The sequence below is a fragment of the Pan paniscus genome, chromosome 8 (genome assembly GCF_029289425.2).
Source record: "Pan paniscus chromosome 8, NHGRI_mPanPan1-v2.0_pri, whole genome shotgun sequence".
Classification (NCBI taxonomy): domain Eukaryota; kingdom Metazoa; phylum Chordata; class Mammalia; order Primates; family Hominidae; genus Pan; species Pan paniscus.
The window spans coordinates 104,082,506-104,106,379 of record NC_073257.2 but is presented as its reverse complement, the minus strand read 5'-3'; the positions used below and the strand labels follow the sequence as shown (position 1 = coordinate 104,106,379).

General features: G+C 42.2%; 1 protein-coding gene across 14 annotated transcripts in view; it reads left to right on the top strand.

Moving 5' to 3' along the window:
- CPEB3 (cytoplasmic polyadenylation element binding protein 3) overlaps nt 1-21,356 on the top strand; it is a 244,676-nt gene extending 223,320 nt beyond the window's left edge. For all 14 annotated transcript variants that reach the window (XM_034931096.3, XM_008950688.3, XM_034931100.2 and 11 more), the window contains one exon: nt 15,458-21,356. In XM_034931096.3, the coding sequence (XP_034786987.1) occupies nt 15,458-15,685 (228 nt within the window). In that variant the 3' untranslated portion in view covers nt 15,686-21,356. The remainder of the gene's footprint in view (nt 1-15,457) is intronic.
- Nucleotides 21,357-23,874: the final 2,518 nt, after the last annotated feature.

Genomic DNA, 23,874 nt, shown 5'->3' with positions numbered 1-23,874 from the left:
TGCTATATCTGAGACTTTTGTTGGTGTGGAAAAGCTGTTTTCACATTGCCACTTTAATTTTATCTATTTTTATTTATTTATTTTTTCGAGATGGAGTTTTGCTCTTGTTGCCCAGGCTGGAGTGCAATGGTGTGATCTTGGCTCACCGCAACCTCCGCCTCCCAGGTTCAAGCAGTTCTCCTGCCTCAGCCTCCTGAGTAGCTGAGATTACAGGCACGTGCCACCACGTCCAGCTAATTTTGTATTTTTCGTAGAGACGGGGTTTCTCCGTGTTGGTCAGGCTGGTCTTGAACTCCTGACCTCAGGTGATCCACCTGCCTCGGCCTCCCAAAGTGCAGGGATTACAGGCATGCGCCACTGCGCCCAGCCTGCCACTTTAATTTTCTTTCTTTTTTTATTTCGTTGAGACGGAGTTTCACTCTTGTTGCCTGGGCTGGAGTGCAGTGGTGCTATCTTGGCTCACTGCAACCTCCGCCTCCCAGGTTCAAGAGATTCTCCTGCCTCAGCCTCCCAAGTAGCTGGGACTACAGGCATGCGCCACCATGCCTGGCTAATTTTGTATTTTTAGTAGAGATGGGGTTTCTCCATGTTGGTCAGGCTGGTCTCGAACTCCTGACCTCAGGTGATCCACCCACCTCGGCCTCTCAAAGTGCTGTGATTACAGGCGTGTGCCACTGCGCCTGGCCACCACTTTAATTTTCTAGGCATCTGTCATCTGCTTTCTAAACAACAGCATTCCAGCTCATAGTTGAAAAACTAAAAATTTATTTATTATTTTTAGTTTTTATTTTTTATTAATAAAATATTTTTATTAATAAAAAATAAATTTATTTATTATTTTTATTTTTATTTATTTTTTGAGATGGAGTCTCGGCTGTGTCACCCAGGCTGGAGTGCAGTGGCGTGATCTCGACTCACTGCAATCTCCACCTCCCAGGTTCAAGCAATTCTCCTGCCTCAGCCTCCCAAGTAGCTGGGATTACAGGCACCTACCATCATGCCCGGCTAATGTTTTTTTGTATTTTTAGTATAGATGGGGTTTCACCATGTTGGCCAGGCTGGTTTCTAACTACTGACTTCAAGTGATCTGCCCGCTTCGGCCTCCCAAAGTGCTAGAATTACAGGTGTGAGCTATCGCGCCCAGCCAAAATTTATGTTTAGACATTCTTTGTATTGTCTGCTGGTGGAGGCCCTGCTTAACGACCAGAAAGACACCATATTTAGTGGGAATATTAATGAGGTTACGGTGGTTTTTAGGCCTGGCTAGATGTACTGTATGACACATGCCAAGAAGATTATGATCACATTATGTTTAAAACCTTTTAGCACACCAGATAAATGGGCTTTCCAAGAAGCTATGTTGCTCCAGATGTTAGGAGATGGCCTAAGTCAGCCAGGGCCCTTTCATGGGGTGCCCAGGTTCACATTAAGACCAGATCTGAAAACAGGGACATTTATACTCAACCCTTAATTTTATTTATTTACTTATTTTTTATCTATCTATCTGTCTATCTGTTTATTTTTGGAGATGCTGTTCAGGCTAGACTTGAACTCCTGGGCTCAAGTGCATCAGCCTCCCAAGTAGCTGGGATTACAGGCACACCTCACCATACCCAGCACAACCCTTAATTTTTTAAACATTTTTCCCTTAAATAGTTCTAAAACCAAGTTTTTAGTGCTGCTCTTTTCCTAGCCATTGCCTAGTATATTTTTTAAAAAGGAGAACTTTGATACATTATTACTGATCTCTGCTTGATTTGACTCTAAAGAGTCATAGTTTCAGGATTTTGGCTGAGCTGACTTTTTTTTTTGAGACGAGGTCTCACTCTGTCACCCAGTTTGGAGTGCAGTGGTGCAGTCTTAGCTCACAGCAACTCCTGCCTTCCAGACTCAAGTGATTCTCACACCTCAGCCTCCCGAGTAGCTGGAACCACAGGAGTGCACCACCACGCCTGGCCAATTTTTTGTGTTTTTGATAGAGAGGGGGGGGTCTCAGCATGTTGCCCAGGCTGGTCTCGAACTCCTGAGCTCAAATGATCTCTGCGCCTCGGCCTCCCAATGTGCTGGGATTATAGGTGTGAGCCACTGCACCTGGCCGAGCTGACTTTTTAAAGGACAGGCAAAACCCAGGTGTGAGTTCAAATTATGACTTGAACTGATTCTAAAAGGGCTCATGTTAAAGCACTGAGTCCCAGATGTACTCTTTAAATGAAGCTATTGTAGTTTAAATGTAATTTATTAAACTTATTTGAGGTGCTATGTTCCCTTAGATTTTCTCAGACCTCAGGAATGTGTCTAAAAAAAACAGTGAACTGGGGTTGAAATTTTCCTCTATTGGTCAGAAATAATACTCATTTTAGAAATGCTCTTTAGCCAGGTGTGGTGGCTCATGCCTGTAGTCCTAGCACTTTGGGAGGCCAAAGCGGGCAGATCACTTGAGGCCAGGAGTTCAAGAACAGCCTGGCCAACATGGTGAAACACCATCTCTACTAAAAATACAAAAATTAGCCAGGCATGGTGGTACATGCCTGTAATTCCAGCTACTCAGGCGGCTGATGCACGAGAATCACTTGAATCCAGGAGATGGAGGTTGCAGTGAGCCAAGATCACGCCACTGCACTCCAACCTGGGTGACAGAGCGAGTGACCCTGTCTCAAAAGTAAAATTAAAAATTAAAAAGTAAAGAAATTCTCTTCTCTTGATTGAGTCATATATTTGCAACCTTCTTAACTAATACATTGATTACCCAATATGGGGGACATTATCTATCATGGCAGTGAGCTCTGGTTATCTTGTGTCTAGACTTAGCTCTGTTGTGTTGCCTTTAACAATTGAAAATGTTGTGTCAACAGCTTGCTTATGTTATCAGTTGATTTCTCACTTCTCTTTATCATTGATAACTACTTCGTATGGTCTGATTTCTCGAAGTAACCTAGTGAGTTAAAAAAGAAAAGTTCAAAGAAACTAAATTCCTCATTACTGAGGTATACCTCTTTAATGAATATAATTCATTCCTAAGAGCTATCAGAGTATTTCTGAAACACACGGTATATTGAGCTCACATTAAACAGTGACCACGGGACAGCCTGTAGTTGGTGGAGTTTCTACTTCTGATCCTGGAAATGCTGTGGATGTCTATGGCCATATTATAGATGTCTCTATTGTGAATCATGGCCTCCTTTCAGCCAGCATAGTGTAGGATCTCCAAGTGAGTCAGGTCCTTCTGACAATGTCATGTCCTTCTAAAGTGAGGTGCTCAAAATGGAAAGCCAGAGTTGAGGTTTCTTACCCAGAGTACAGCTGGCTATTCCTTTCAGTGGTCTAAATATTTTGCCTCTGTTGATAAAGCCTGACAATGCAATGGCCCCTTGTAGCATTTGGCCTAAATCTCTGGGTAGTCTGGAGAGAGACAGAAGGTACTCACTCAAGTCCCTGTGTCCAGTAGTTTACCCCAACAATGTGATTATGAGAGCCTCTCCTTTGAAGCCAGAAGAGGAACCCAACCTCAGAGCTAATGTTTTCCATTCAAGTAGCCCCCATACTACTTCTCACCTACTCTTATCTTCTGGGTTCTCTGAAATCACCACTGGAGCCAGTATTCTCTGGACTCTGTTTGCTAGATTTCTCTTAAGCACAGAGGTGCTCATGTCATTATCTCTTTCCTCTGATATAGTATGGCAACTCTACACATCTCTTCTGCCCTTCACACCCATGACCTCGAGTTCATTGTTTTCCTTCTTATGACCTGCAACAGATCCTTAGATTAGGTTTGTTCTTTTGTCAGCCTCTTCATATTCCTGATTCTTTGAGTTAAAGCCTTGCTTGATGTGCTGCTTAACTACATCTTCTTTACACTTTGACTTACCAATTTTTTGCCAATTTTTTTCTTTCTTTCTTTTTTTGACCCAATACTACACTTTGGCTATGTGCTGCCAATTTTTCTGACTAGATACCAGCCTTAGATTTATTCCTATTAAATTATATCGCTTCACTTTGCTTCTTTTTCCAGCTTGTCTACTTTGATTCTGTTATCTGAAATCCTTGTTTCTACTTGCCTTCTAGTCACTCATAAGCATGCTTTACATGCCTTAGGATAACTAGATATCTGACTGATTTTTTTTTTTTTTTGGATACTGAGTCTCGCTCTGTCACCAGGCTGGAGTGCAGTGGTGTGATCTTGGCTCACTGCAACCTCTGCCTCCTGGGTTCAAGCTATTCTCCTGCCTCAGTCTCCCAAGTAGCTGAGACTATAGGTGCATGCCACCACACCTGGCTAATTTTTGTATTTTTAGTAGAGACGGGGGTTTCACCATGTTGGCCAGGATGGTCTCAATCTCTTGACCTCATGATCTGCCTGCCTTGGCCTCCCAAAGTGCTGGGATTACAGGCGTGAGCCACTGGGCCCGGCCGGTGTCTGACTGATTTATTTGGTTGTTCCCACCACCAAAGACAGACTGTAACAGAGGCCAGTCTTTGGCTGTCCTTAATAGAACTTTTAGTACATAACTCAAACTTAGCCTGACCTTGGCCAATGCCTCCTTTCTATTACTACAACTTTTGAGGTCTGAGAAGGAATTCTGCACCTGCGAATAGTTTACCATCTCCCTAGTGTCTATTCTCTGCCACTAAGAGTTGTTTAGCCATTGCTTTATTTACTTCAGGAGGTCAGTTTTTTGAATAATAACAAAATGACTGCAGACGGAAATATTTTCTCTAGCTTGTTAGAAACAAAGCAATTAAGCATTGAGATCAGTTTGTTAAAAAGTATGGCTTTCTCTTTGTCTGTAGCATTCTAAATATATTATTCCCTTTACCAACTTCTCTAGCCACTCATCTAAGGCTCCATATCAATCCATCTTATCCTTAGTGGTTACAAGCTCATCAGTAAATTACATGTATTCTTCAGCGTCTTTGGGTATAGTCATCTCCATTAGGCTTATGAGTAGGAATCTAAGTGTCTCTCCATAGGTAGTTCTCATCTCCTTTGCCTGCAAGGCCCTTTGAAACAGAGGTTAAGCTTAACGATCTGATCAGCTCTGCATGGGACTCTAGTATTTGAGCTTTAATGGTAATATAGATCAGTAACGTGATCTCACCAGACTGGTATGTCCAAAGTATCATAGGTTAATGATATTCCAGGTAATCGTAGTGGTTAACAGATAAGCCGGTTTTTATTTTGTTATATATTTGTTTGTTGGGAAAAATAGAGTTAATTTGGATAATCTACTAAAATATTAGGTAATAGTATAGATGGGACTGGGATATGGCAAAAACCACAAATGGTTTGGGAATGCTTTTCAGAAACTGTTTTATAGAGCATAAGTTATTTTAGGAAAGAACTTTGTATTGGTCTACAATTCATTTCAGTTTTAATCAGGTGGCTGACAAGGAACAGGCACTCCATAAATACTAGTCATGTGGGTGAATCCACTTGACCCAAAATAATCACCCTTCAGTACGAGCCAACCTAAACACCCATCTCCTTCATGCAGCTACTTCTCTTTTGTTTTTTTGTTTGTTTGTTTTTGGTTCCTTATGTCCTTTTATTCTTTAACAATTTATTTTATTTTCTATTTTTGTTGGCAATTTTAGCTGGGATTATAGGTGTGTGCCACCATGCCTGGCTAATTTTTTTTTTTTTTTTTTTTTTTTTTGAGACAGGGTCTCAATCTGTTGCTCAGGCTGGAGTGCAGTGGTGTGATCTCGGCTCACTGCAACCTCCGCTTCCCAGGTTCAAGTGATTTTCTTGCCTCACTCAGCCTCTGGAGTAGCTGGAATTACAGGCGCCACCACCGCACCTGGCTAATTTTTGTATTTTCAGTAGAGATTGGGTTTCACCATGTTAACCAGACTGGTCTCAAACTCCTGACCTCAAGTGATCCACCTGCTTCCACTTCCCAAAGTGTTAGGATTACAGATGTGCACCACTGTGCCAAGCCAAATTTTTATACATAGTGGGTGTAGATAGTAGATATTTTGATATAGGTATGCAATGTGAAATAAGCACATCATGGAGAATGGGGTATCCATCCCCTCAAACATTTATCCTTTGACTTACAAACAATCCAATTACACTCCTTATTTTAATATACAATTAAGTTATTATTGACTATAGTCACCCTGTTGTGATATGAAATAGTAGGTCTTATTCATTCTTTCTGATTTTTTTGTACCCATTATCCATCTCCATCTCCTGCCCCACCACAGCTTCCCACTACATTTCCCAGCCTATCCTTCTACTCTCTATGTACATGAGTTCAATTGTTTTGATTTTTAGATCCCACAAATAAGTGAGAACATGTGATGTTTGTCTTTCTGTGTCTAGCTTATTTCACTTAACATAGTGATCTCCAGTTCTATCCATGTTGTTGCAAATGGCTGGATCTTATTCTTTTTTATGGCTGAATGGAACTCCATTGTGTATATGTTCCACATTTGCTTTATCTATTCATATGTTGTTGTTGTTGTTGTTGTTGTTGTTGTTGTTGTTGTTGTTTTGAGACAGAATTTCGCTCTTTTCGCCCAGGCTGGAGTGCAGTGGCGCGATCTTGGCTCACTGCAACCTCCACCTCCCGGGTTCAAGCGATTCTTCTGCCTCAGTGTCCCTAGTAGTTGGGATTACAGGCACCCGCCACCACACCCAGCTAATTTTTGTATTTTTAGTAGAAACAGGGTTTTACCATGTTGTCTAGGCTGATCTCGAACTCCTGACCTCAGGTGATCCACTTGCCCTGGCCTCCCAAAGTGCTGGGATTACAGGTATGAGCCATCGTACTCGGCCCATTCATCTGTTGATTGACACTTAGGTTGCTTCCAAATTTTAGCTATTGTGAACAGTGCTGCAACAAACATAGGAGTGCAGATATCTCTTCGATAGACTGATGTCCTTTCTTTTGGGTATATACCCAGCAGTGGGATTGCTAAATCATATGGTAGCTCAATTTTTACTTTTCTAAGGAAACTCCAAACTGTTCTCCGTGGTGGTTGCACTAATTTTCATTCCAACCAATAGTGTACAAGGGTTCCCTTTTCTCTACATCCTTACCAGCATTTGCTATTGCCTGTCTTTTGGATATAAACCATTTTAACTGAGATGAGATGATATCTCATTGTGGTTTTGATTTGCATTGCCCTGATGATCAGTGATGTTGAGCACCTTTTCATATTCCGTTTGCCATCTGTATGTCTTCTTTTGAGAAATGTCTGTTCAAATCTTTTGCCCATATCTGATTGGTTTATTAGATTTTTTTCCTATAGAGTTGTTTGAGCTCCTTACATATTCTGGTTATGAATCCCTTGTCAGATGGGTAGTTTGCAAATATTTTCTCCCATTCAGTGGGTTGTCTCTTTGTTGATTTTATCCTTTGCTGTGCAGAAGTTTTTTAACTTGATGTGATCCTATTTGTCCATTTTTGCTTTGGTTGTCTGTTTGTTGGGGGGTTTTGCTCAAGAAATTTTTGCCAAGACCAATGTCCTAAAGATTTTTCCCAGTGTTTTCCTTTAGTAGCTTCATAGTTTGAGGTCTTAGATTTAAGATTTTAATCTATTTTGATTTATATATATATTTTTAGACAAGGTCTTCCTCTGTCACCCAGGCTAGAGTGCGGTGGCATGATCTTGGCTCACTGCAACCTCCACCTCCTGGATTCTCGTGCCTCAGTCTCCCAAGTAGCTGGGGTTACAGGTGTGCGCCACCACACCTAGCTAATTTTTTTATATTTTTGGTAGAGATGGGGTTTCACCATGTTGACCAGGCTGGTCTCAAATTCCTGACCTCAAGTGATTCACCCACCTTGGCCTTCCAAAGTGCTAGGATTACAGGAGTGAGCCACTGCACTCAGCCGAGGGTTTTTATCATGAAGGGATTTTGAATTTTATCAAATACTTTTTCTGCATCAATTAAAATGATAATATGGTTTTTATCCTCCATTCTGTTGATATGATTGATTTTTTTTTTTTTTTTTTTTTTTGAGGAGTCTCGCTCTGTCGCCAGGCTGGATTACGGTGGCGCGATCTTGGCTCACTGCAACCTCCGCCTCCCGGGTTCAACTGATTCTCCTGCCTCAGCCTCCCCAGTAGCTGGGAGTACAGGCGCATGCCACTATGCCCAGCTAATTTTTGTATTTTTAGTAGAGACAGGGTTTCACCATGTGGGTCAGGCTGGTCTCAAGTTCCTGACCTTGTGATTTCTGATTTTATTTATTTGAATCTTTTCTTTTTCTTAGTCTGGCTAAAAGTTTGTCAGTTTTGTTTAACTTTTCTATTGTCTTTTTCATTTCAATTGCATTTTATTTCTACTCTGATCTTTATTATTTCTTCTATTAATTTTGGGTTTCGTTCTCCCTTGTGTTTCTAGTTAAGTTTCATCATTAGATTGTTTTTTTGAAGTTTTTCCCCCTTTTTGATGTAGGCTTACACTATAAACTTTCCTCTTAGTACTGCTTTTGCTGTATCCATAGGTTTTGGTATGTTGTGTTTTCATTATCATTTGTTTCAAGAAAATTTTCAGTTTCCTTCTTAATTTCTTCATTGACCCACTGGTCATTCAGGAGCATATTGCTTAATTTCCTTGTATTTGTTTTTTCTTTGTTTTGTTTTGTTTTTTTTTTTTTGACAGAGTTTCACTTTTGTCACCCAGGCTGGAGTGCAATGGCGCAATATCTCGGCTCACTGTAACCTCCACCTCCCAGGTTCAAGCGATTCTCCTGCCTCAGCTTCCAGGTAGCTGGGATTACAGGCATGTACTACCATGCCTGGCTAATTTTGTATTTTTAGTAGAGACGGGGTTTCACCATGTTAGTCAGGCTGGTCTCAAACTCCTGACCTCAAGCGATCCACCTGCCTTGGCCTCCCAAAGTGCTGGGATTACAGGCGTGAGCCACTGTGCCCCACTCATGTATTTGTATAGTTTCCAAAATTCCTTTTGTTATTAATTTCCAGTTTTATTCCATTGTGGTTACAGAAGATGCTTGATATTATTTCAATTTTTTTGAATGTTTTAAGACTTACTTTGTGACCTAACATATGATCTATCCTTGAGGATGATCCGTGTGCTGAGGAAAAGAACGTGTATTCTGTAGCTTTTGGATGAAATGTTCTATAAATATCTGTTTGATCCCTTTGTTCAATAGTGTAGATTAAATCTGCATCTTTCATCAATAAAGATGTTTCTTTATTGATTTTTGGTCTAGAAGATCTAGCCAGTGATGAAAGTAGGGTGTTGAAGTCTCCAGCTATTATTGTATTGGAGCCTATCTTTCTCTTTAGCACTAATATTTGCCTTCTATATCTGGGTGCTCCAGTGTTGGGTGTATATATATAATTAATTAATATATATATATATGTATTTTTGAGATGGAGTCTTGTTCTGTCACCCAGGCCAGAGTGCAGTGGCACGATCTCAGCTCACTGCAACTTCCACCTCTGGGGTTTAAGTGATTTTCCTGCCTCAGCCTCCTGGGTAGCTGGGATTACAGTTACTTGCCACCATGCCTGCTAATTTTTTTTGTATTTTTTAGTAGAGACAGGGTTTTGCCGTGTTGGCCAGGCTAGTCTCAAACTCCTGACCTCAGGTGATCCACCCACCTTGGCCTCCCAAAGTACAGGGATTACAGGCATGAGCCACTGTGCCCGGCCCGAATATATATTTAAAATTGTGATATCCTTTTATTGAAGTGACCCCTTTATCATTATATAGTGACCTTTGTCTCTTCTTTGAGTTTCCTCAGCACAACTATTTTGAATTCTCTGTCTGAAAGGTCACATATCTCTTTTTCTCCAGGATTGGTCCCTGGTGCCTTATTTAGTTTATTTGGTGAGGTCATGTTTTCCTGGATGGTGTTGATGCTGGTAAATGTTCTTTGGTGTCTGGGCATTGAAGAATTAGATATTCGTTGTAGTCTTCACTGTCTGGGCTTATTTATACCTGTCCTTCTTGGGAAGGTTTTCCAGATATGTGAAAGGACTTGGGTGTTGTATTCTAAGCTGTTTCTGCTTTAGGGGTCACCCATGCCCAGTAATGCTGTGGTTCCTGCAGACTCATAGACGTGCTGCCTTGATGGTCTTGGGCAAGATCTGGGAGAATTCTCTGCATTACCAGGCAGAGATTCTTGTTCTCTTCCCTTACTTTCCCAAACGAACAGTCTCTCTGTTCTCAGCCACCTAAAGCTGGGGGTGGAGTGACGCAAGCACCCCTGTGGCCACCACCACTCTGACTGTGCTGTGTCCGACCTGAAGCCGGCACAGTACTGGCTTTTGCCTAAGGCCTGCCATAACCACGCCCTGGTTACTGCCTGTGTTCGCTCAGGGCCCTGGGGCACTACTATCAGCAGGTGGCAAAGCCAGCCAGGCTTGTGGCTTTCCCTTTAGGGCAGCGAGATTCCCCAAGCCTCTGGGCAGACTCAGAGGTGCTCTCCGGGCATCATGTACTTAAGTGGAAAACCTTAGAAGTCTACCTGGTATTCTATTGTATTGTGACTGAGCTGGTACTCAAACCACAATTGCAGTCTTTCCCACTCTTCCCTCCCCTTTCCAAAGGCAGAGGAGTCTTACTTTTCAGCCACCACCACCCCAAGCCATGAGAAGTACTGCCGGGCCGTTAAGGCCCTAGGGCTCTTAAGTCAGCTCGTGGTAAGCACTGCCTGGCCTGCAACCCATATTTCAGGGCACTAGGCTCCCCTCTGGCCCAGGGCAGGTCCAGAAATGCCATTCAAGAGTCAAGTCCTAGAGTTGGGGACCCCAGGAGGCTGCCCAGTGCTCTACCCAACTGTGGCCGTACTGGTACCTGAAGCCAGCAAGTCTCAGAGGCTCACCCAAGGTCCTGAGTGTCACTGCTGGCTATTCAGGGCCCAAGGGCTCTTCAGCTAGCAGGTAATGAATGCTGCCAGGACTGGGTCCTTCCTTCAAGGCAGCGGGTTCCCTTCTGGCCCAAGGTGTGTCTAGAAATGTCACCTGGGAGGTAGGGCCTGGAAAAGGGACTTCACAACTCTGACTGAGCCCTATCCTTCTGTGGCTGAGCTGGTATCCAAGATGCAAGACGAAGCTCTTCCCACTTTTTCCTCTCCTCTCTTCAAACTGAAGGAAGAGGTCTCTTTTGGAGCCATGAGCTGTGCAGCCTGGGGTTAGGGCAGGGGTGATGCCACCACTCCCTTGACTGATGTCTCAGTAGTCCACGTGCCCCCCGAATCCACTGTCTCTGGGCCTAGTTCAGCACTAGGACTCACCTAAGTGTTGCAGTCCTTATGGCCTAGACGGACTTTCAAGCTGATTTAGAGACACAGGGCACTGTAGCCCACAGTGGCGAGGTTTGGGGGAACTCAATTTCCCACTGCTGGAATCAGAGATTCCCCTCAGGCTTGGGCTGGTTTAAATGTGTGGTGATTCGGGACTATTTTTCTGACTCCTCAGTGCTTCTTTCAGCAATATGAAGATAAAACCAGGTACTACGAGGGCCTACCTGATTTTTGGCTCTTCTAAAGGTATTTTTTTCTGTGTAGATAGTTATTAACTTCCTGTTCTTGTGGGGCATGGGTCGGGTGGAGGTTGATGGGTGGAGACTTCTATTCTTCCATCTTGCTCTGCCTGTCTTCTGTTGATTTCAGTCCAGAAATACTGTTTGACTGTTGCTGTTTGAGAGGTCGTAGTAGCTAACTTGCACATCTGTGTTTGTGGAGCATCGTGGTGTGTGTCTTGTTTTTGGGCAAGCCTCTGCTCTTCAGACAACACCTCATGAACAGGTGCAGGAGCAGCTCTGCAGGGACAGCACCCTCGCTCATCTGGAAGACTGCCCTCTGGAAGCTTTCAGGAAAGGCCCCTGAGAGCACAGTCACAATCCAAAAGCCATGTTCTTTGTTTATTCTTACTATTATTACATATATATTTTTGAGACAGGGTCTCACTGTGTCACCCAGGCTGGAGTACAATGACACAATCTTGGCTCACTGCAGCTTCTATCTCTTGGGCTCAAGGGATCTTCCCGCCTCAGCCTCCCAAGTAGCTGGGACTACAGGTGCATACCACAACACATAGCTAATTTTTTTGTTGTTGTTGCCCAGGCTAGTCTCGAACTCCTGGGCTCAAAGGATCCTCCTGCCTCACCCTTCCAAGGTGTTGGGATTACAGGTATGAGCCACTGCACCCAGCCTAATTTTTTTTCACCATATTAAGAGTCATATCTATTGGCATTTAATGTTCAGCTCTTCACAAACTTGATTTTTCTAGCTTTCTAGGCAAAACGAAAATGATGGGAAATTGCAAACTTAAAAGAGGTGTTTGGAAGGTGTTTTAGATATGATAGCAGACCACCAGCTTTTGAAGGGGGCCGACAGAAAAAGTGAAAACTCTCTACTGCATTGTATTACTTGGCATTCCTTATGAAGAATGTTCGTAATGTCTCCTGCTTAAGAGGGGGTGGGGGACTAGTACATTTTAGCAAGATTTTCATAAAAAAAATCAACATTCAAGATATGTTGGCACCAGAAAGGAGAAGTGCCTGGTTTCTGGAAGAATAACTTGAGGTATATGTTATTCCCTAAGAAAGCTGGTAAATAAGGCATCACTCTGTGCCTCTGGCCTCGAGGCAGTTATGAAAACCTTCATGACACATCTGAAATACTGTGTAGACTAGATCCCTCAAAACCCTTCAGGCAGTAAGGAGCATTGTTACCAAGCTTAGTTGGAAGCCCAAATAGACAGAAGGTGCTGTTTTATGAATACTGCATTTTCAAATATCAGCACAAATGTATTACATGACCTTACGTATGTCTGTTAAGCATTTTACAGCTTACAGTAGGTATTTGTATCCATCATTCCACTTGGTCCTAATATCCCTGTGTAATGGAAATCTCTTCTCATCAACTGATGGAGCACTAATTAAGTCTTTTTCATGGCTGCATGATATTCCATGGGAATAGATAACCCACACTTTATTCAAGTGTTTCCCTGTAGGTAGACATTTACTTTGCTTCTGATTTTTTGCCATTGTGGACAAGTCTTGCAATGGATATACTTTACATATGTCCTCACATCTGGTGGCTCTATTTCCAAGCATTGGGATTACAGCAGGAACAATATCCAACTGTGGGATTCTTGGGTCGAAGGGTATACATATTTTTAATTTGAATAATTTGCTAGTTTGCTTTTCAAAAATGTTGTAGCAGGCCAGGTGTGGTGGCTCACTCCTGTAATCCCAGCACTTTGAGAGGCCAAGGCAGGTGGATCACCTGAGGTCAGGAATTTGAGACCAGCCTGGCCAACACGGTGAAACCCCATCTCTACTAAAAATATAAAAATTATATTTGGGTGTGGTGATGGGCGCCTGTAATCCCAGCTACTTGGGAGGCGGAGGCAGGGGAATCGCTTGAACCTGGGAGGTGGAGGTTGTGGGAGGTGGAGGTTGCAGTGAGCTGAGATTGCGCCATTGCACTCCAGCCTGGGCAACAAGAGTGAGACGCCGTCTCAAAAAAAAAAAAAAGATGTAGCAATTCATATTTCTATCAGCAAATGATGAGAAATAGTTATCAGTCTTTTAAATGTTTGCCAGTCTGATGAGAATAAAATGGCATCAGTTTTTCTCCTGACTACGAGTAAATATGAACATCTTTTTTTTTTTCTTTAAGAGCCAGGGAAACAGTATGCTGCTCAGGCCGGGCTTGAACTCCTGGGCTCAAGTGATCCTCTCACCTCAGCCTCCTGAGTAGCTGGGATTGCAGCTGCTTCCCACCACAACCAGCTAATACAAATATTTTTATGTGAATTGTCTGTGAATTCTTATGTGAATTATTCTCTATGCATTTCCCCATTGAGTTGTATATCTCCAAAGAAGATATACAAATGGACAACAAGCACATGAAAAAAATGCTAAACATTGTCAGTCATTAGAAAAATGCAAATCAAAACCACAATAAGATACTATTTCGACCAGGCATGGTGGCTTACGCCTGTAATCCCAGTACTTTGGGAGGCTGAGGCAGGCAGATCACCTGAGGTCAGGAGTTTGAGACCAGCCTGGCTAACATGGTGAAACCCCGTTTCTACTAAAAATACAAAAAATAAGTCGAGTGTGCCAGGCATGGTGGCTCACGCCTGTAGTCCCAGCACTTTGGGAGGCCGAGGCGGGTGGATCACGAGGTCAGGGGATCGAGACCATCCTGGCTAACACAGTGAAACCCCGTCTCTACTAAAAATACAAAAAATTAGCCAGGCGTGGTGGCGGGTGCCTGTAGTCCCAGCTACTCAGGAGGCTAAGGCAGGAGAATGGCGTGAACCTGGGAGGCAGAGCTTGCAGTGAGCCGAGATCGTGCCACTGCACTCCAGCCTGGGCGACAGAGCAAGACTCCATCTCAAAAAAAAAAAGAAAAAAGAAAAAAATTAGCCGAGCGTGGTGGCGCACTCCTGTAATCCCAGCTACTCGCGAGGCTGAGGCAGGAGAATCACTTGAACCTGGGAGGCAGAGTTTGCAGTGAGCCAAGATCGCACCACTGCACTCCAGCCTGGCGACAGAGTGAGACTCCATCTCAAAAAATAATAATTAAAAAAATAATAATAAAGTTAATGATGTTTCTTTTCTAAAGTTTTAGGAAAGGAAAGTGGGTGAGAACGTGGTAACTTTTTTCTTTTTTTGGTTTTCAGTCATGCAGCTTTGCTTCGTTTAGATTTAAAAAGGTTCCCTAAAGGGCTATGATGAAAAGTTGTCTTCTATTGAAGTTTCCAGTGTTGGGGGGAGATTAAGGCAACAGAGAAAGTTCCAAAAATAAAAAAGCCCCAGTTATTACAGTAGCTTCTTAACACCTCAGCTGTGAGTCCCTTTTCCTCTCCAGTCCATGGTATGCAATGTTGGGGTGTTAGTCTCAGGGAGCTGTGTCATTACGACACTGAGGTGCACAGCCTCACAGCAGCATCTCCCTTCAGCTCCTCCCATATTCATTGTGCCTCTTGCCCTCGGGCCTGGCTTCAGCCACAGCATCTCCCAAGGATGTGCCTGCCTCCTCCTGCTTATGGCCTTTGTCCTGGCTGCTTCCTCTCCCTGCAATGTTCTTCTTTGCCTGCATTGTCAGATGCTGCCCGGCTTTCAGGATTCAGCTCATATGCTTCGACGTGCACAGCCCCTCTTAATCCTCCCCAGCACCCTTTGATGTAAACACTGTTATACCCATTTACAGATTACACAAATGTGTGTGTGTAATGTGTTTATGTGTGTGTAAACATACCCATTTTACAGATACAGTGATAGAGCAAACAGAGGCACAGAGATTTTAAGAATTTGTCTAATATCACGCAAGATGTAAATCAAGGAGCTTATTCCAAAGCCCATGCTCTCAACTACCATCCAGTATCAGCAGAGTTGAAAGCAGCGTCTGATTGAGACATACGATGAAGCTATAGTGTAAACTCTCAAAAGCAAGACATGTGAGGAAGCTTTGCTAAACCATTTTTCTCTGTCTTTCCTCTTTGGGTCCAGGTTGAAGTAAAGCCATATGTGCTGGATGATCAGATGTGTGATGAGTGCCAGGGCACACGCTGTGGTGGGAAGTTTGCCCCGTTCTTCTGTGCCAACGTCACCTGTCTGCAGTATTACTGTGAATACTGCTGGGCGAGCATACATTCCCGAGCCGGGCGGGAGTTCCACAAACCGCTGGTGAAGGAGGGAGGCGACCGCCCTCGTCACGTCCCGTTCCGCTGGAGCTGAGCCACGGGCCGACCCAGCCACAAGTACTGGAGTAGATAACAAGGAGGGAAAAGAGAGGGCACTGCCTCAGGGCTTACAGTGTTCTGGAAATCTGTGCATTCGTTCTCGATTTTTAAAGAAGAATTGGGTCTTAGTATTATTATTATTATTATTTACAGTCATATTACTGAACTCAGTGTCCAGTATAATGCAGAATTGCAGAGTGTAGAATGGTACTGATTTGCACTTTGATTCACACCTTTGTCTGCTTGGTACCTTAATTTTTTATACCTGATTTGTCACTCGTGACAGTATGTAGACTGCCATTCTCATCAGCGGCCGTCAGGCTACTGTCTGTGATTCTTTTGTTTGTTGTTGTGGTGGTGTTGTTCTGATTGTTTTGAACTGGAGCATGCACTTATTTTCAGAAACTTAGAGAGTTGCCCCTAGGACAAGACTTACCAAAGGTAATACTCGTGAGTAGGTGGCAGATGTAGCAAAAACTTCACAACAATTCAGCAATCATTAGCTCGGGTCACTTAGAGTAAGGATAACCCTTCATGAAAATAAGCCTTTAGTTGCTCTCTATTTTGACTTGTAAGGATACCTCATAAGCTGGATCTTTTATTTTTCCTTCATGTTTGATTTTTGTTTTGCCGAGGATTTTGGTTAGATCTTTTAGTATTATGTAAATTTATGCTGCAATAGCTTTTGCTGCTATTAAAATGGTATTATTAATACCATAATACTCTATTCAGGCTAGGATATCAATTAAACACAAAAACCCAACAACACACTTTTGTGATTTTAGGGATAGAGTCAGCTGCCGAACGGAGATCAGAATAGACTTCAGAAAGCTTCGGTGGAAGGTCACTATTTCTGACTGCATGTTTACTTAATCAGGTTGCTGCATGCAATAAATTTTATATCCAATGTCTAGTATAAAACGTTCCCACAATGCACAAATTAAGAATCTATATAAGCTATAAAAATACTCATTTTTTTAAAAAAGTTTTTTTCATTCAAAGAATTGGTAATTGACCGGAGGAAGGCATGCCTCAATAAATGGAATGCTCTGAATGGGAAGAGCCCATAACAGAATGACCTATATTACAACCGATATAAAACCTAGGTGTAGGATATTCTTCAAGCAAATTTGTGGATGGTAGATGAAGTACTTTGCGGTGCTCTGTTATATATTGTGAAATTTATTTTATATAGTAAAGTGATTATGTCTAACTGTGATCAAACTTAACTGTTTAAAGCCTCTGTCAGACATTAATGAACTTGACAGTTCATAACTGATATATTATAAACTAACACATGAGCTCTTAGTTACAATCTCTTAGTGCTTGCACCATTTTACATAGCTTCAGACCTTGTCCAGAAAACCAAAGAGCTCATCTTAGCTTACAAACACTAAGAATATATACAGGATATAGAGATAAGTTGTCAGATTGACAAACTAGGCACATTTTTAAGAAAGTTGTGTAATGGTGATGCTAAAGAAATGTCTGTACAAAATAAGATGGCCTGGGCAGAGTTGGTTGTCTGAGTGAGAAACTAACTACTTAATTCCCTGGATTTATCCTGTTAAGCTTGAGTAGAATGAAGGCCTGCTAGCACTAGCGTGGTCTAGAATGAAGGCCTGCTAGCACTAGTGTGGTCTAGAGTGAAGGCCTGCTAGCACTAGCGTGGTCTAGAGTGAAGGCCTGCTAGCACTAGCGTGGTCTAGAGTGAAGGCCTGCTAGCACTAGCGTGGTCTAGAATGAAGGCCTGCTAGCACTAGCGTGGACATTTTTCTAGCATTCACCCTTGGGCTGCAGATAGTAATATATAAACACACACAATGATTGCAAGACTATGTAAATCTTTTTTTAATCTTCTTCCTATGTTTTGGAATTCTGGGGACAATCTGACTGGATATGACACTGCAGAATAGATTTAAGTCGCTGTGTTTTCTGTGCTGTGATGTCCTTGTACTGTCTTAAGTTAGTGTTGCTTGTTTTTGTTTTGTTCTCCCATGTTTAGTTGCAATTACTGGCTCTCAAGCTATAGTTTGTTTTCAAAAAGGAAAAACAAAATAGTTTTTTACTGGATTAAAAATGCTTATTTTAGAATCCTCCCCTTTTTGAGGCTTTTTGGTAATAATTGCTTTTTTCCAGCCCAGGTGTGGTTTTGTTTGTTTTTTTCTATGTTTGTGGGTTTTTTTTCATCTGTACAAGAAATTTTGTTATGCACTACTACTTTTTGTATTCTAGACAGTTTTCAAAAGTTGGCAGATTTTTTTTTTTTTTAAGGAAAAAGGCATGCTTTCTGACTGACATGATCTTTTGCAATACCTCAATTTTGAAATATAGGAAAGAAAATGATATTTTCTAAGTAAGTTTATTCAGAAAAATATATATTAATTTAATTCTGCAAGAAAATGATTTAACAGATGGGTAACTTTATTTTTTTCATGCTTATTTGTGTTTTTTGAAAATGAAGAAGTTAGAGCTTTATAACTATAATATTAAAGATCATATCTAACCTACAGAAATCTACCTAATTATGTGAAAGAAGCAAAACTTTTTGAAGAAGCACCCCTCTTTCATGTATTAAAATAACACTGAGATTTTTTTAAAAGCTGGAAGATTGTACAGCATAAAGCTAAAGTGAAGGCAAAAAACATTGTCCTGAAGAATAGGTTACAAAAAATAAACTCCATTTGGTGCTGAAAGTTGTGAATAGATGGTGGAAACTACTTTCCCTTAATTTGTATATTTCTAATCAAGTGTTGATTGTGCGCGACTGACCAGGATTGTGAAAGAGTTCTTCTGTTTGTATTTTTTTAAAGAGAACTTTTTTAGTTTATTAAATTATAACATGTTCCCTTTTGTTTTGTAAATAAATGTGCCCCCAAGTTGTTAATGTTATATTAAAAGAGAGGGTCCTTCAAAAAAATTATTTTTTAAAACACAGAGGTGTTCTGACCTGCAACTTGACTGGGAAGCCCCTGGGTAACACAGGTCCTGCTGTGGCCTTTCCTTGGTGTGACACTTGAACTAGTCGATTTTTTGAAGGCTATAACCTAACCTCGACTATTTGTTGTTATGTGCAATACTGTTTGTACTGTTTGTATAAAAAATAGAAAAAAAAAAGAAAAGAAAAAAGGCATAAATCTTTATTGCAGATTTATTTTCATTGCAAACTTTAGACATTGTGATTCACTGAAATCATTTTTCTACTGTCAAATATGTACCTTTTCTTCATGCTGGTATTTTTTCAATAGTAATGTAGCCTTTGTACTGAGACAAATTTTCATTGTTATTTTTAGAAAGATTTTTTGCTAAGAAAAAAATTAAACATATTTACATATTTTTCATTTTATTTCGTATTTTCTTTAAGGAGTGCTTTCTCAATCATTAATAGAGTTGTTTCTGGGAGGGACTTTCATATCTGGTCAATGTCATAATATTATTTTGTATTTTTATTGGAATAAATTAATTTTATGATGCTAATTCTTTAAAAGTTTATTTTTTTCATTTTCAGTTATTTTTGAAGCTAAAACCTTTGTAATATTGTTACTAAAGTGTCTAGTTTTTTGAAATGCAAAGCTTTATGTATTAACTTGCTGATGTGGTTTACAATAGTGTGACAACGATGAAAATGGTTGGTTATGTAAAGTGATTGGAAATGTAATGGATAATTGGGTAATAAAATGACAGAATGAGCAGAACATGTGAGATTTTGAGAAGCCTTTTCCTTTATCACAGTGGTTTAGTGTAAGACTAGGGATGTCACAGTGCAGTTCTCTAGGGATGTCACGGTGGATTTATACAACACCAGGTGCAGCCAAACCTGTGGCCCTGAGAATGAAGTCACCCAACCGAAGTACCACTGGGTTTAAAATCTGGCTAAGTCAACAGAATGTTTCATTGCTTTTTCCCCTCTAACTCTTCATTATGTCGTGTGTGTGTGTGTGTGTGTGTGTGTGTGTGTGTGTGTGTGTGTGAGAGAGAGAGAGAGAGAGAGAACCTGCCACCAACTGCTGTCCTTGTGTGAGACAGTGCCTTTCTCCCAGGCCGAATCTTTTATGTGCACTGACAGTGGTGATATCGGAGTCATACAGGAAGTTGCTAAGAGGACACGGCTTTCGTGGTGTACTGCAGACCTCACCTGCAGGGTCTCACTCATGCTGCCTCCCTGTAAGGCTCAGTTGGTGGCACTGAGGAAGCACACTCGGATGTCACCACTGTCTGTGGACCCTGACTATGTGTCGGGTTGCATCTTCCTCCACACCCATGCCTGCTTCCTGTTCTGGTGCCCCTTGCCTTTCATTGTGGCAACTGCGTGCATGATCTGTCTGCCTTTCTGCTGCTGCTTTTCCAACACCCTCCTCACCTGGAAGCTGGGCAGTTAAGGCACAGTCATTAATGTGTCATTGCAATAGCACCTACAGTCAAAGCAAAAACTACAACTGCAAAACTGGTGTTGCGTAAACAGAACAGCCAATGACTTGCTCCAGATAGATGATATGTTTCTACTAGTGGTTGATGGCCTCTTTCAGCTCCATCGCTATGGAGGCGAGGTTCATCAATAACTCAGAGAAACTTGTGTCCAGAGTTGGTCTTGGGTATGCTCTATGTATTCAGTTTTGTAAATAATATATAGATTAGATCAAGTTGTGATGTAAAATTTTAACTCAAATTGGGTACTACTGGTTGGAATTTTACATTAACTACAAATAAATGATTAGGAACAGAAGAAAAGAAATCGGAAAATTCTTGCTTAGTGGTATAAAGATTATGCTTAGATTTCTGCCTATATCTTGTGTTTTATAGCTTGTTAGTGAGGCATGGGCTAATGCAGAATGTACTGCATTTATGCAATTAGCAAATAACTGCTAGTTTTCATTTTATCTATTATATTAGCAACAAAAATGGCATTTAACTGGGTAAAGCTCCTACCTAAATATTTGAGTATTGTGACATCTCTACTTGCAAGGTTTGAGTGAAAGATTAGTCACAGATTAGTGAAAAAAATGTATCTTTTTGTTAAAACTGGCTTATTTGAATGGATTGTTGCTTTTCACTAGCTTGTATGGTATGTCAGCTAACATTTGTTTTTTTTTTTTCTTTTATAATAACCAAACTTCTCTATCTCAGCTGCAATAGTGTTCCATCTTACCACAGAGTGTTTTAGAATTAATGCTGTTGACTTTATACCCCAAAATGGGTCAAGAAGTGGCTATATGATTAGGGGATGTTTAAATTTGTATGACGACAAAGTTAATTGCAACAAGTAGAAAACTTGGGTGCTAACACAGGATAACTTCTGCTCTTTTTCTTTCCTGGATATAGTTCTGTTGGGGTATAAAGTATTAGGTATTTGTATTTTTTGCTGTCAAAATAATGGACTTAACTTTTAGAGTGTTCACAGCTAAGATCTCTGTATTTGTTTTTCAACTAACAACTAATTTTAAATGTATTGTATCTTTTATTACCTGTTCTCTTAGATTGTTTTTTGCTAGTAACCCTTACTCAGCTTCTGCCTTTGGGGCTTGGACTAATATTGCTTGTATGGAACTACAGTACTGTGACTAAACATGGAGCTCAATGCAGCTACTGCTTAAAACTGCTTAAACTTTGTAGTTTGGACTTCATTTTTTTCTGTAATAACAACTTATTAAATCTAGTTGTATGAAGTACTGACACTTGTCATCCGTTGCATTTGCTGAGGAATAACTTGGAGTATATGGTTCACATCTGGGAACATTGGTGCATTCCAATTTGCTTAACTCTTTTTTTTTGACAAATCCCTTTAAAGCAGACTAAGTACAGCAGAATTCACCCTTTCTCTGACACAAGTAACACTCGTTTATGAAAAACATGCAAGTATATTTGCAACAAAGTATTTGTTGACACATGTGAACACACCTTTTTAGAGGTGCAGTTGGGTTTTTATGCCAGACTTGCTACATGAAACCAATTCTCAAAATCGCAACCAAAACAGTGGAAAGGTAGGTGTGCCACTTCGCTTTATCTTTCACACCTGGCTCTCCGATTTTTCAGAAAATGCGTCTTTTAAAAATCCCTATCGATTTTGGGTGTGCTAGAAGCCATGTACTGACTAATCCATTTAGAAAACGGATCACAAGTGGCTGCACCAGCGAATCCCCTGCGGGACCTTCAGAACAAGCAGGGACCAGCGTCCCCCCAGCCCGGTCCCCGAGACAGATTCACTTGGGTTAGGCTGGGGTCTGGCCACAGGTATTTTTCAACTCCCCGGCGATCACCCCCATGATAGGAAACCGCTGTGTCGGTGCCTCAGGCCCATGCAGCGCCTTCCTACGGCGGTCGAGGCCAGGCGCGCCCAGTACGCCTGGAAGAGGACGGGGCCGCTGAAGAGCCGCTCTGCAGAGCGACGTGGAGCGGCTGGGGGCGTCGGGTCTTGTCTCAGGCTCCCTCCCAGGCCGCCCCACCCATAGTCTCCTGCCCGCATCCTTTCGGTCCCCGCTCCAGGTCCCACGTTCTGCCCCTCCCGCACCCAGGGGCCCTGGCCTGGGCGGTGGCGCATTTCCTCCTGGCCGCAGCCCTGCAGGTAAGCTCACCCGGGCCGGTGACCCGCGCCCCTCCGTGCCACCGGGCCTGAAGGGCAGCTCAGGGCCCACCCTGGGGGAGTCGCTCCTGGCTCTGCGCGAGGCTCAGCTTTGCACGTTGCTCTATTCAGCACCAGCTTTCACCTGGCAGGGAGCAGGTGCCCCCTATTCATCTAGGGAAACCAGGAGGCTCAGCCCTTGTGCCGCTGGGATCGGATGGAACGTTTGGAGCTCTCTGGTCCCTTTGGTCCCCCTCCCCTGGCCCAAATGGAGAGAAAAATGTGTTTGAGCCCCTTTTAAGTCTGCTTTTATTAGAAATAATAACATACATTAAGGCCACAATTGGAATCCTACTTTCAGACGGCCGGTCTGACTAGGAGCACACATTTGTCCCTTGATTTAAAAAAAAGAAAAAGAAAAAAGGTTCTGATGTCCTAACTGTTGGTGTGAAGACGGACTAGGTAAGTAAATGGTGCCATTATGACTACTAGTGTTTATTTCTAGCGGGGAAAATCAGTCGGTAGTCCTGGCGTTCCCTGTGCCTGAAGTCTGCAGCAGCCCCGCTTGCTAATTGCATGGCTGTGCGCGACAGGCCCCATGAGGTGGCCAGAGGTTATGTCTAAGGTCCCGGCTTTACCAAAAAGAAAACTCATCACCAGCAGCACGGATGGACATTAAGCTTTAACACTGGGCCGTGGTGATGTTTCACTAGACCTTTGGCACATGTATGTGAAGCGATATTCACATAAGCACTCCCACGCTGGAGTCAAATTTTAAATATATGATTTTAAAAATATTTTAACGAGAACTGTTCTACAAAGGGTATTGATTAACGGGGTGAGGAGAGTAATGGGGTGAGGAAAGCCCAAATTGGTGGGTCCTACTGCCATTCAAAGGATTGTCAGGAGGAAAAACTCTTTCCTCTACCAGCTAAGTTTGATTGGAGGTCTGCTAATTAACTAAAAATTAACAAAAGACAAAGTTGATCCATACGCACATGGAAGTGCACGAAAGTGGCTTCTTCCTCCATAATTAGAGATAGGGGTTTATATAACCAACAATAAGGGAAAGAGGGGGAGCTCTCTCATAGAAAAGGGCATCTATGGGAAGATCAAGTGGTTTCTTTAGGAAAGACAAATGAGTTTTAGGAGACACGAAAGTTTCTGGCGATGTTTGTTTATGCAGTTGCCAATGGTCTCCATCCCTTTTCTGCCCACTAAAGCTCCCTGGGAGGGGATTTATGGCAGCTTCACTCTCAGAAGTTTCTGCCTTTATTCGGATAAAGGAAGCTCTGAAAAAGCTCACTTTTGCATCTGTTGAATCTCAAATGTCTTTAGTTTAAAATAATCTTTGGCCGGTGCTGTGGCTCATGCCTGTAATCCCAGCACTTTGGAAGGCCGAGGTGGGTGGATCACTTGAGGACGGGAGTTCAAGACCAGCCTGACCAACATGGTGAAACCCCATCTCTACTAAAAATGCAAAATTAGCTGGGCGTGGTGGCATGCGCCTGTAATCCCAGCTACTTGGGAGGCTGAGACAGGAGAATTGCTTGAACCCGGAAGGTGGAGGTTGCAGTGAGCCAAGATGGCGCCATTGCACTACAGCCTGGGCAACAAGAGCTAAACTC